At 35.3% G+C, this 14,510-nt stretch overlaps 1 protein-coding gene across 4 annotated transcripts in view; it reads left to right on the top strand.

Moving 5' to 3' along the window:
* CCDC148 (coiled-coil domain containing 148) overlaps positions 1-14,510 on the top strand; it is a 200,835-nt gene that overhangs the window by 110,156 nt on the left and 76,169 nt on the right. For all 4 annotated transcript variants that reach the window (XM_017547333.2, XM_037745317.1, XM_017547342.2 and 1 more), the window contains one exon: positions 11,050-11,190. In XM_017547333.2, coding sequence (XP_017402822.1) covers positions 11,050-11,190 — 141 coding nt within the window. The remainder of the gene's footprint in view (positions 1-11,049; positions 11,191-14,510) is intronic.

Genomic DNA, 14,510 nt, shown 5'->3' with positions numbered 1-14,510 from the left:
AACATTTTATTGGCCATTTTTGAATTTGATATTCCATCCAAATATATAGCAATTTCTCCATTTTGTGGATGGGCCCACTTCGTTGCTTTGTTATAACTGTTGATCGCATGGGTGCAGAGTCTTTCACAGCTTCACGAATTCTTTCTTTATCTTTCAAAATCATCGAAGCAGTCGAGTGTGATAACTTCGTATCACGTGCTATCACATTCACTTTCTTTCCTCTTTCGTATTGCTTAATTACCTTCATTTTCGTGCCGAGATCGATGGCGTTTCTTTCCTTCTTGGCAGGCTGAGGCGTAGACAAAGACAATTTCCTCTTGGTAGACATCTTGGGAGGGGTTTGATGAAAAATATCCAAGACACAAAACACAAATTGCTGTACTGAGTCTGGAAAAACAGTTGAAATGGTGCACACGGAGATGGTAGTGCTGCTGGAAGCTGGTCCACACTGTCGTATGCCCAGCTGGGCAACGTTTGTGCTGCCAGACGCGGAGCAGTCGTGGCTAGTGATTGTGGTCGTAAAGTCGAATGGTTGTAAGTTGCATAGGTCGTAAGTCGATCAATACCTGTATTTGTAATAAAATCTTTGCCTATTCCTATATCCAGGATAATATTGCCTAAGTTGTCTTCCAGGATTTTTATAGTTTAGGGTTTTATATTGAAGTCTTTAGTCCATCTCAAGTTGATTTTCATATATGATGTGAGGAAGGGGTCCAGCTTCAATCTTCTGCATATGGCTAGCCAGTTATCTCAGCACTGTTTATTGAATAGGGAGTCTTTCCTCCATTACTTGTTTTTGTCAGCCTTGTTGAAGATCAGATGATCATAGGTGTACATCCTTGTTTCTGGGCTCTCTATTCTGTTTCATTGGTTTATGTGCCTGTTTTTGTATCACTACTATGCTGTTTTGCTTACTGTAGCCCTGTAGTATAGCTTGAAGTCAGGTAATATAATGCCTCCAGCTTCGTTTCTTCTTTTTGCTTATGATTGCCTTGGCTATTTGGGCTCTTTCTTGGTTTTATATAAGTTTTGAACTAGTTTTTTTCTATTTATGTGAAGCATATCATTGGTAGTTTGATAGGAATAGCATGGAATATCTAAATTGCTTTGGGCAGTATGACTATTTTAATGATATTGATTCTTCCTATCGATGAGCATGGGATGCTTTTCTATTTGTTTGTGTCTTCTCTGATTTCCTTGAGCAATGTTTTATAATTCTCATTGTAGAGATCTTTTGCTTTCCTGGTTAGCTGTATTCCTAGGTATTTTATTCTTTTTGTAGCAATTGTGAATGGAATTGCATTCATGTTTCAGCTCTCAGCTTGGCTATTGTTGGCATATAAGAATGCTAGTGATTTTTGTATGTTGATTTTGTATCCTAAAACTTTGCTGAAGTTGTTTATCAGGTGAAGGAGTTTTTGGACTGAGACTGTCTGCAAACAGGGGTAATTTGACTTCCTATCTTTCTGTTTGGATGCCCTTTATTTCTTTCTGTTACCTGATTGTTCTGGTTTGGACTTCTAATGCCATGTTGCATAGTAGTGGTGAGAAGAGACATCACTGTCTTGTGCCAGTTTTCAAGGGGGAATGATTCCAGCCTTTGCCCATTCAGTATGATGTTGCTGTGGGTTTGCTATAGATGGTTCTTATTATTTTGAGCTATGTTCCTTCAATACCTAGTTTATTGAGAGTTTTTAACCTGGAGTGATGTTGAATTTTATTGAAAGCTTTTTCTGCATTTATTGAGATAATCATGTGGTTTTTGTCTTTAGTTCTGTTTATGTTAATCTAAGTTTTAGATACTTAACCACCCAAGAAATATTCATTGAGCATCTGCTTTGGATGAGGCACTATTCCAGGAGTAGGGATGGAATAGAGAATAATGCAAGTCCCTGCTATCCTGGAGCTTAATGTCTAGAGAGAAAAACAGACAAAATCAATTGATCGATAATATAATTTATATAGTGGCAAATGTAAGTGAAATGAAAATCAAACAAAGTAGGTAGGTAAAAAGTCACTAGGAGGGGTGTGTTTTAGACACTATTCACAGATACAGGTAAGAGATGTGATAGACAAATGTTAGGTGAAATCATTAGGATGGGGTACTAAATGACCTTGAAGAGCCAATAAGCAGGAGTGAGAGCTTTCCAGGCAAAGACCTGGGATGGAGATAAGCAAGGATGTGTAGGAGTGGGTAGGAAAGAAAGAGGCAGAGAAGGATGAAAGCCTGAGGAGTCATAGGAAATAAAGTCATGTGGACAGAGTCATGTCCAAATACACCTTGAGAGATTGAGTCTTCCTTTTGGACAAGGTGGTATACAAATAAATGAATAAATAAATAGCTGTAAGGCCACTTGAACTGGTGCCCAAAAAGGCACTACTATTAAAGTCTTGAGAAAGGAAGCAAAAATGTGTGAAAATTAATCCAATAAATATATGTATACATAATGGTTTGAACCAAAGTGACACTGAAGTCAGGAATGTCAGCTAGAATGCAACTGCAGCAATCCAGGTGCATAAATAGAATTTGTATATCACTTTTGCTTTCTTACCTCATTTCATATTCATTTAAACATATCCATTGAGCACCTATTAGGTGCTGGGTGGTATGTAAAGCACTGGAGATACATTGATTAGTCAATCAGTTATGGTCCCTGTCCTCATGGGGATGACATTCAAGTTGGAAAATAGGCACCAGTCAAGTAATTACAAAACTAAATGTCTAATTTCAAATTATTGGAATTACCTTGAAGAAAAAGTAAATGGTATTATAGGAGCACATGACTAAGAGGCTTGGTATCATGTCGTGGTGGGCAAGGCTTCCCTGACAGATATTGCAGCAGAAATTTGGGACTGAATGAGTGTTGATTACAAAAGGGAGTGTGGGACAGGGAGGGGGAAAGAACACTCCAAGCAAAAAAATAACATATGTGATATCTGCATAGCTGGAGGGCTTATGGCCTGTTCAGAGATATCTGTAAGGATATCTGGAAGACAGAAGATAAATTAGTAATTCATGTGGAATTATGAGTTGGGGTTGCAGACATAGGCTGGGCCAAATTCTGGGAGCCATGAAGCCTATACCTGGGAGTTTACACATTACCCCCATGAGCAGTGGAAACCATTGAAAGATGTTAGGCAGGGAGATGGGAGTGTGGACATGGAATGAGATGGATCAGACATCTGTTTTGAAAATATTCTGGCCTCAGTAGAGAGAGAAGGGCAGCAGTGGATACAGGGAGGCTCTTACAGAATTAGGGTGGGACTTATGGAGCTATGGAGAACACAATGGGTCTAAGAGATATGGGAAGTACAGTGAGGAGTAATAGGCAACAGGACTTGGATACATGGGCTATTAGGGACAGGCAGTGTTAGGATGATTCCTGAGTTTCTGGTTTGTGCAAATGGTTGGTGTTTGTATAGCAACCCTGTCAAGTGTGCATTGTTATTATTTTATGCTTACCTGAGGTTCTAAGTGGTTAAACAGTGTATCCAGGGGACACATTTAATAGGTCACAGAGGTAGGACTTAAACTCTGGTTTATGATTTCAAAACCTGGGTTATCTCATCTATGTTGTGCTTCTCAGTTGATTGCAGAAGGAAGAAAGACTATAGCTCAATGATGGTGACATAAAAACACTGGTCTTTTTTATTACAGAACCATAGAATCTTAGCATTGAGAGAGATTATAGAGAGCCTTCTGATGTATTTTTCAAGCTTCTTTGACTGTGACCTATAGTGAGAAATGTATTTTACATCACAAACGAACACACACAGAATGGAAACAATTTCTTGACACAGCACTAATATATTGACATGATCTATGTTATTTTCCATTCTATTCTCTTGCATAAAAAATGCTAGTTGCTATCCACAAAATTGATTTCATGATCCAATTAATGAATTGTTTAGACAATACTTATCTAGTCCTCTTAATTTTTAGCAGAGGATTTGAGGCCCAGAACTGGGAAGTGATTTCCCAAGATCTCACAGCCAAGAAGCAAGGGAGCTCCTGACCCTTAGTCCGGTTTTTCAATTCTTTCTATTATGCAATTTGACTTTGTCGGTTTCGTAAATAAAATTGACTGATAGGTTTGTAAATTTTATCCCTTTGTAAAAAGTAGCTATTGATAATTTTCTGCTTATTGGCATTTGGTTTGTCTCTTCCTCTGAAAGTTTTGTTTTACACTAAGGTTAGACCATCCAGGACCCAATTAAATGAAACATTGCAAGATTTTATTTTGAAAGTAAAGGACATGCAACAGTCAAGATAATAATAGTGCATTATCTTTGAGCATCTGAGAAAAACTAATAAAAGGCCACAGAAAATGAAAAGCCATTATCAAAGAGAGGTGATAAAAAAATGAACTTATGAAGTTACCTAAGAAACCAAGGAATAATTGTGAAGCCAAGAGGAAAAATAAAATTTTTTCTGCTAAGCAAAAATGCCAAGTGGAGAATAGAAAGCTTTAATAACGTGCAAAATCACAGGTTCTGTGTTTCATAAGCAAAGTTTAAACATAAACGAAATACATAAGATAAAAAAGCTTAGGTAGGTAATATTGAAAAATGGTGGTACATTTGAACAATATTTAATGGAGCTATCACACTGTTAAAGATTTATTAAAATGAAAATTTAAAGTTTACTCAGCTGAACTGAATTTAGAAGCTTATAGTAACTTTTAGGGAGAAGACAGAGAAAGGGATTTGTTTGCTAGTTTTCACACATGTTTTCTAACCTTGATAGAAATATAAATTAGTTGCTGAAAATCCTGACAAGTTTTCTGATTATTTTCCCCATCAGATAAGCACAGATGAAGCTTAGGAAGCAGTGAAATAGCTAGGACTGTGGAAAGCAAGGATTAGGAGTTCCCACAGAGGGGGTATCAGAAAATGGTGGCATGTCTGGCGGGAGACTTTTTCTTTCTAAGGACCAATGCAGGAGGCAGAAGGGAAAATATTGTTCATCTAACTTCAGAGCTTTATCCATGCAGTCACCCAACAAGTACTTATTGAACCCTTATCGAGTATCAGATGCTGTGCTAATCTCTGGAGACAGCCTATGAATAAGACAGATCTGGTCCCTGCCTTTATGAAGTTTGCAGTCCCTTGGAGGTATGGGTCATTCCAAATGCTTGTTGCATGCTGTAATAGAATAGGGACAATGTGCTAGGGAAGTAGAGCGGCATCTGATCTGGGCATGGAGGGTTAGGAAATGCCTCCTGGAGCAAATGGCATCTGAGCTGAGACTTAAGTAGAATAAGTAGAAGTTAGGCAGATGAAGTGTGAAGTAGACAGGCTCGCTTGTTTCAAGGATTACATCATGCCATGTGTTTAAACCTTAATAAAACATTAGCCTGGCACAGAATAAGCTCTTTTAAATGGCCATTTTTCAGATTTCATTATTGTCAGTTATAGGTACTGCTCAGCTGTTACCTGTCTTTTGATTTTCCATATAAAACAACCACATCACACACTGTTTCCATAAATATGGACAAAAGAATATATTAATATTTAATTGTTATTATTTAAAAGGTTTACAAAATACTGATGTTTTTCATTGAAGTTAGCTTTGCTTGCAGAAGTAAACTGCAGAGAATATCGTATATTACGATCTCTCTATGGAAAATATAGACTCAGAATAGTAGAACTTAAATGAACTAAGGTGGTAACCTGATCCAGTCCCTCCCTTTAACACATGAAAGAACTGGATGAGCCATTTGCTCAAAGTAACAATATTGTTTGTTGGTGGCAAAGATAGGTCTCAAAAGCAGATGTTCAATATTTCCTTTACACCATACTGACACTTACAATAAATTGTTTTCAAAGCTCTCAACTTTGATTCAAAATTGTGTTAATATTGTTTCCTTGATGCTAATTTCAATTATTACCTTTGAAGTTTTCATGGCCTTCGTTTTCTTTTTTCTACAACTTTGTTCTTTCTGAGAATGTGTGCTTATTAATTTCAGTTGAACCATTTTATTGTACATTAAGAGTGAGGAGTACACGTAATGCTACTAACCATTTTCATTTTAAACCATTAATTTATTATTTGCACTAGATGAACATATTTTAAATGTCATTTATCCTCTGTTAGGTTAAGGTCTCATTCAGAGACGACCCTTGGCAGGCATATTAAGAAAAATATTAATTAAAATGTGGAAAAATGCCCTGTAGTTAGTAATCTAAATAATGCTTTCCTATAACATACACTCTTGGCTGCTACTGTGGTAATGTTCTTTTGTGATTATTATTGGTACATGGCTGTATGTTCACATATTCTGTTTAAAGCTATATAATTAGCAAAGCCTTTAAAATAAAACTACTAAAATGTTCTTCTGTGCTATTCTTCCTTTTGCTCACTGTTCATTCAGAGTCTTCTGTGCTTTAGTCCATTGTGCTAATATTGATTTCTTTGTCCACCTGCCAGCTTTCTTATCCTTAGTCATCTTGAAAATACCATAATTGTTTGTCATTCTCTCCACATGGGAGCCATCCACATCCCTTGACTATCTCTGTGCGGATCCATTGGATAAGGACTATTTCAATTGCTACCAGATTCTTCATCTTATCCAGTGTGCATTCTGAAAAGCTGTTTTGCCTTATTGCTTAGATACTGATTGCTGCTGAGCCTGTTTCTCATTGTCAAGATCTCACCACTCTAGTTTCCAACAACCTTCTTGCCTTTACCCCTTTTTTTCCTGGTAGCATTATAATTAGAAATAACGCTGTGAATTGTTGACTTCAGGTAAAATTCTACAGGTCCCTGACCATCCCCATGATTCCAATATTAAGTAGAAGCAATTTAGATTCTGAAGGCTGAAGCTTCGCTCTAGGGTTTTTGTTTCTTTTTTCTTTTTTTTTTTTTTAACAGCATTTTTTTTTTTTTTTTTTTTTTTTTTTCTTAAGATCTACAAACTATTGGCTTCTGGTTGTTGAATTTGCAGCTGCTTCAGAATTTTCTGGTGTGTACATCACTTTATAAAAATCAACATAATTTTATCTTTTTTTTTTTTTGGAGAAAAGAAGCATCATTTAGACTTGCCAAAGACAGGGAAGGGTAAATTAAATAAATTGTTGAGTAAACTGGTTATACCAGTTTGATTGGTCTGGTTATTCTCTTGCTATACTTGCCTTGGGAAACAGAAATCTTTTCCATTTATAGATTTTCACTTATGCTTTTCCTTGTTTAAATCATAGGACATCATATATGCAAAAGCCATTCAATGATGATTCCCCTAAGTTAGTTTTAAATCAACAAATGAGAAGAGTAGTTACAAAACCCTAACTTATTTCCATTACAATCTATAAAAATAGTCTCAGTGCTCAGAAAGGCTGAATTTTTCTTTTCACTAATTCAATGTATCACAAATCTTCCTTCCTACTGCCTCAGAACCTTGAGACTACAGTGTTGTATTATATAACTCTCTTTTCATATGCATTATATTTTATAGTTTATTTTGTTTTTCAATAAATTTTTATTATGGAAAATTTTAAAAACCTATAAAAGCCTATTATCACCTAACTTCAGCAATTATCCATTCATTAGTCAAATTTATTTTATCTGTATTCTTACCTACTCCCCATGCCCCTTGAAATAATAGTAAGAATCACAAGCATCATATCATCTGTTAGTGTTAAGTATCTGGTTTTAAAATTAAAGTGTATATCTCTAAAATTGTAGACCATAACCACACTGTTTTCATACCTAAAAACTAACAGTATTTCCTTAATAGCGTCAACTAACCAATCAGTATTCAAATAGCTCCAATTATCTCATAATTTCTTTTTACATTGGTTTATTTATATCAGAACCCAAATATAAACCAAATATTGCATTTAGTTAGTATGTTTCTTAAATCTCTTTCAATTCATAGTTCTTCCTTCATTTTTTTCTTGTAATTTGTTAAAGTTCTTTGAGGGTTCACAAATTTTAATTTTGCAGATTATGTTCCCATTACTATTGCATAATGTGTTTTTCTGTTGGCTGAATTTCCTGTAATCTGATGGGTAGGTCTAGAGCTTTGATCAGATTCAATTTTATTTTTTGGCAAGAATAATTCATGGGACTGCTGCATGCTGCCATCAGTAGGAAAAATGTTTGCTTGTTCCTCTATGATGTTAAGATTATTCAATGTGTTTGTTGCCCTTCATTATAAAGTTTCCCATTAATTGTTAATATGAAGTTTTTAGCAGCCACTGATGATTATTAACGAGGATCCATTATTTCAGCAATTGTTGCAAGGTGGTGTGTTCCAATGCTAACATTTTTTTTTCTTATTTATCAAGTTTCATTTAAAATATTCATTTTGATGGATTAAATAAAAGTTACTTATTGAGCACCTATGATGTCCCAGTACTCTGCTAGGCAGTATAAGGGGAAAGCAAATGCATGGACTGTGCTCTAAGTGGAAACCAACAATATATTCAACATACACAGAGCAGTTATGGTATGATCAGTGAGATAAGACAAGAGAGATGAGCATGGGCAGTAGACTGTTTCAGGGAAAGATGTGGGCCATGACTATTTTATGAAGAAGGGGAAATCTGAGGGCATTCCAAGCAGGGGATAGTTTGAGTCACTTCATGAACTAAGAATAGGAATGGCCATATAAATAAGGGAAGGCAGAGGAAGAACGCTACTTAGAGATTACGTGTTAGCTACATCAAAGGGGGGCATTGGTTGGCAGTGAGAAAACTAAATTATTTAGATTCTAAATTGATCAGTTGACATCATCCTTTTGAACTTTTTAATCTTGTTCTAAATACTTTTGGCAGAAAAACTTTGGATGGACTACAGAACTACAGCCAAGCTCAATGGTTTGGTAATTAGTTTGTCATAAATAAAAGTTCATCTGAGCTTAAGAAATATATGAGCTTCCAAGTCAGATATAAAATGTAAAGAGACAGTCATGTTGATATGTATACATGGTAATAAAAAAAACCCAGACTACATGGTGACTTGTGGTTCCACAGACCAAACCAGGATATTTGTAAAGGAGAAGCAGGTGTACCAGGTTTGATGTGAAGTTGTGGCAAAGTTAGATGTTGAATTTAATTTTGGAAATATTGGATTTTAAATGCACATACAAATAGCTAAGTCTTAAAGAATTTGTTAATATAGGATTGGGTTGCAGACAAAAAGATAGAGCTGATAATGCAAATTTTGTAGTCATAGAAGCAAACTCCTAGAAGAGGATGAGCACATCAAATAATGAACATAGAAAGGTTGGATATTAATGAGAGGATAAGGTAGGGTTGGGATTATAGGGTAGACACGGGAAACAGGAAGAAGAGAACAGTATCTGTGGGTAGAGAAACAGGGGACAGCAATGTCATGATCTGGGCAGGAAAGAGTTTTAAGCATAAAACTATGGCCAACAGCATCAAATCTTACCATCATGTTGAGGAATAGAAGACTATCCCTTGCGTGTTCATGGGGAGATCACTAGTAATACGTGATGGGATGACACGACACTGCTTAGTTGTACCAAGTGAAAGATGGAAGATAAATTACAGAAAGGAAAGGTTTGAAAGCAGGTCAGGACAGAAGGCAGGGATGATCTTTTCTAGGGATGGGGTTCCCAAGAAAAAGGTCAATATGATGGCCAGGATAAGCAGTAGGGGGAGTAAACTGAACTGTGTTTAAAAACCAGGAGTAGAAATTTCCTTGGTTATTTTGATAAACAAGGCAAAATATTACTTTAGAAAATGAAAATTTTGCAAAATGAGCTTAATTATTTAGTCACTTTAATTATTTGTGACATTATTTTATTTATTTAATTTTCATCTTATATATTACCATTTATAAATGATGATTACATCAAATGTGTAAGAAATGAAGTATTTAATTGGGAATGCTAATATAAAAAAAATTTGCATACCTTGGCATTTCCCTGCTGTCTGCTTCTTAGCCAGATGTGTACATGGACCAGATAAGTATTTATTTTTATTTCATTAGTTTCATTAGTTTCCTGCTTACAGTGATAATACATTTTTATTGAAAAAATTTCACCCAGCACAGAAAGGTTTAAAGAGTTATTTTTTTTTAATCCCAAGAAATGATTCTATTCAGAGATAACCAATATTATTATTTTGGTAAGTCCCCATCCAAATCTCCTTCTATACATAGACGCATAGTTGATATTTTACATTAATGAGATCATACCATAAATGTGGTTTTGTATCTGTTTTTCTGCATTTAATAATATGTTGTGAATATTTTCTATGTCAATGAATATGGAGTTATGGCATCCTCTTTCAATGGCAGTCATTGTATAAAGGCACCACAATTGAGTTAAGCCATCTCCTACTGCCAGACTTTAGACTTTTTCAATTTTTCTGTTTTAAACAGAACTCTAGTACACATTCCTGTGGGTACATTTTTGTGCACGTGTCCAGTTAATTGTCTTCTTTAAATAATGTTCTGGAAATAGGGTTGTGTACCAAAGCTATGCATATTTTATATTGTGACACATATTTACATATTACCTAATACCCAACAGAAAGGCTGTACCAAATATACCTCTACCAATAACACATGCCTGTACCCAGAAAGTTGTTTTAAGTGTCTTACAATGATTTTTCATCTTAATTCAAGCCCATTTTCCATTCTTATAAAATAAGAAGACTGAAATATAGCAGAGATTCTTAAACCTTTCAGCATTTCAGGATTATTTGAGAATTTTTGAAAGTTGTTTAACCTCCGGGAAAAAAATATGCAAAAGCACAAAAATTATTATGTACTATTTGTGGGAATATACAGATTCTTTGGAGTTAAATCATAGACTCTTTAGGAACCTCACTCCATGAATCCAGATGAAGAATTCCTGAACATGGTGATTTTAAAGTTGCTTTTTCCTTTTAACACTAACACACACACATACATCTTTCACAGATATATCACATAGTCATGTGCACATAGAATTTAAATATCTATTTGAAAAAAAAAATTGACATCTGCTTGATATAGAGCCTAGTCTTATCATGACCTGTGAAATAATTTCAGTGTGCATAGTTATTGGAATGAAGTTTTTCTGTTTATTTCAGGTTCTTCAATGGCGGGCCCACCAGGAAGAGGTAGCAAGACTGGAAATGGAAATTTCTGCCAGAAGAAGAGAAAAGGAAGAAGAGAAAGAGAAACTGTGGAAGAAGAAGGAAATGTTGCAAAGAGCAGAGAAGCAAAAACAAGTATGAAATCTATTGTCAGTATGAATGTGTGAATGAATGCTTACTGGCCTGATTGAGCTTTAATTGATCTTGGTGTTTGGCATAAGATTCTCATAAGCAGTTCTGAGAACATTCATAAAGATCTAGTGGAATGTTGCTTCTAGTGAAAAGTTTAAAAAATGATTTGTTGACATGGAGGAGACCCACTTTGTTGATCTGTGTGAGCACAGGTACCTGTGATTAGAAGAGGTGCTATAGGTTTAAAAAAAAAAGACAAGGTTTGTGGTGGTTGTTAAATCCTGTAATAAGTAGGGACATGGCAAAACAGATAATGATGCTGCGCTGGGATAGTGTTGATGGCAACTTGGAAATAATTGCCAAAAACATCCTTGTTGGTAGAATATATTATACTAGAGACAGTGTAATTCATGGAAAGTCAAAATGCCCTTTAAAGGGTTTACGTATTGGCTATTTGCTAGATGGTTTTGTTTTTCATTTACTAACATAAATTCATCGTTCCTCTTTTGAGTAAACCTTTGTTGCACAATCTTAAAACTATTCACCAAAAGAAGTGATTGTTGATCATCTATAGAAGATAGAATACACTTAAGGTTTGTTTTTGTTTTAAACATATATATTTATATGTGAGATACTTATTTAGGCATTTATGTTTTTCCCATAACAAAAATTATGAAATTTACAATAAAAATATTTTTGTTAGACATTTAATCAGATATATTAACTTTTTAAATGGAGTTGCTAACCTCTGTAGAAATAATTCACAAAAAGTCAATAAATTTGTGATAAGCAGAATAAAAGGAAATATCATTAATCTAAACACCTGTTTTGACTATATGGTCTAAAAAGTCTTTTCTTTGGAAAAGCTGCTTCCAGTGCTAAGAATGATTGATTAATTCATGGTAATTGGTGGACAAACTTTTCATTTTTGCGAACATGGTTGATGTTTTGCACTATGTGACCAACTAAGTCAAAGAAGCTCATGCCTAGAAGTTGTTCCTTCCAGTTGAATATGTAGGGGTGAAAGAACAATATATTTTAAAGCTATAAGCCAGTATTTTATTATACTTCAGTTGTCATTGTTATTGATTTATATCGTGACTTTAAATCAGCAAATTGGTATAGGGGCAGCATGTGTGGAAAACAACATACATAGAAGTTATATGATCATTTGACAAAATCAGCTACTACACAGTGCTTATTTTAATTCAAAAATGAGTTTGATTTCTGCTTCTAAGGAAGTAAATAGGGTGGTTTTATCAAATCCCTATCAAGAGAGTTGATGATTAAAGGAATAATTGTGTATACCTCTGAAGCTCATAAATATTGATCATGTTTCAAATAATGTAAGTGAACTATATATCTCTGGAGGGGGGAAACTTACCAATTATTTACTGTTACGCAAGTGCAGTGTGTGAAAAGCATATCCCTCTACTTGGGCCCTAAAAGCATTTCCTCACTGTGAATTAGTGTGACCACACAAAGTATTATATTTGTAGGCATCTGTTTCCATGTGGCGTCAACTTAAATGTCATGTGAAGAAATTTGGAAAGAGCTTCATTTACTGGGGGTTTACAAAGACAGGTAAAGATAGACAAATTAAATAACTCAAGTATTGAGTATGGGAATTGGTACAATTAATTGTGCACATTAAGTTTGGGTTGAGGAATTGGCATGGTTACACAAGAGAGGATGGAAGGACATTACTAGTCTGTAAGATTTCTGGAAGTGAGAGAAAGGCATTTAAAAGATGAGAGGGAGAGACAGAGAGAAAGAGCTTCCTGAGCTTGCAGATGGGGCTGACAATTGCCTCATAAACACTAAAACAAAAACCGAACAGAGTAATAGAAGAAAGAATTAAGCAATTTTAATGTCTGAGATGCCAAAAGAACTAACCTAAATGCAGCTTAAAACAAGGAAACATATGCCTGAAAATATGAAGGCTGAGGAGAATTTCAGTATCATTAGTTATGTGTGTAAATTAAATATCATCTCCTCATCTTAGAATGCAAGATGGGATCTATACCTATGAGCATTAAAGTGGTACACGTTGAAAAATATGAAAGCCTCCATGCTGAGAATTTATTTTTTGGTCCCTGGTTGCATTTTGCTAAGCTTCATGCAGGATGTTACATCACTGTCCTGTACTTTATAATAAAAGATATGATAAGAAGTGCCCTATCAAATTTGTTGTCCTATTTATATAGAGTATAGAGGTCATTACATTGTTGTGGGAAACTAAACCAAATTTGTGGTCAAACCCTAGCAATTGTACAGGACCAAGACATATGATTTATTTTATTTTTAAAATACTTTTTCATTTAGAAAATATTTCTTAAAGAGGGATTGTTATAATATACATATTAGCACACATTGCCTAGCATTAAAATGTTAACATTTTTCATTTTGTTTCAGATTTTTAAATTTTAAATAAAGGAGAGAATATTACAGATAAAGTTGAAATCCTCTTTTGAGACCTTCCTTAGTATACCATTTCCCTTCTTTCCTCCCCAGAGATAAAATCATGACCATGAATTTTACTTCTGTCTTTCTAGGCATATATAGATTTGAAGATATTTTGACATATAATTTGTGACTTTAATTTTTTCATGAACCTATCATGCCATGTCATTCTTCAGTGTTTTAAAAATATGTCTGTGTTTTGGGGGGTAGGGGACAAGGGGAGGGAGAGTATTAGGACAAATACCTAATGTATGTGGGGCTTAAAACCTAGATGGGGGCCGGTCATGGTGGCTCAAGCCTATAATCCCAGCACTTTGGGAGGCCGAGGCTGGTGGATCACGAGGTCAAGAGATCAAGACCAGCCTGGTCAACATGGTGAAACCCCGTCTCTACTAAAACTACAAAAAATTAGCTGGGCATGGTGGCGCGTGCCTGTAGTCCCAGCTACTCAGGAGGCTGAGGCAGGAAAATTGCCTGAACCCAGGAGGCGGAGGTTGCGGTGAGCCGAGATCGTGCCATTGCACTCCAGCCTGGGTAACAAGAGCGAAACTCCATCTCAAAAACAAACAAACAAACAAACAAACAAACAAAAACCTAGATGGGGCAAACCACCACAGCTCATGTATACCTATGCAACAAACCTGCACATTCTGCACATGTATCCCAGAACTTAAAGTAAAATAAAACATATATACCTGTGTTAATACACATAGACCTAGTTCACTCCTTTTAATTGCTACCTGGTGTTCCACAGTAGAAATGAGCTAGTGTTTATCCATTCTCTTTGGTGGTTGACATTTAAGTTTCCAAAGTTCAGTTCTTATAGACTGTGCTGCAGCAGCCAGTGTGTACTGATGCAT

The sequence above is a fragment of the Cebus imitator genome, unplaced genomic scaffold (genome assembly GCF_001604975.1).
Source record: "Cebus imitator isolate Cc_AM_T3 unplaced genomic scaffold, Cebus_imitator-1.0 Scaffold10, whole genome shotgun sequence".
NCBI classification, from domain to species: Eukaryota; Metazoa; Chordata; class Mammalia; order Primates; family Cebidae; genus Cebus; species Cebus imitator.
Note: the sequence above shows the minus strand (reverse complement) of the source record. Positions and strands in the feature narration are given on the sequence as shown.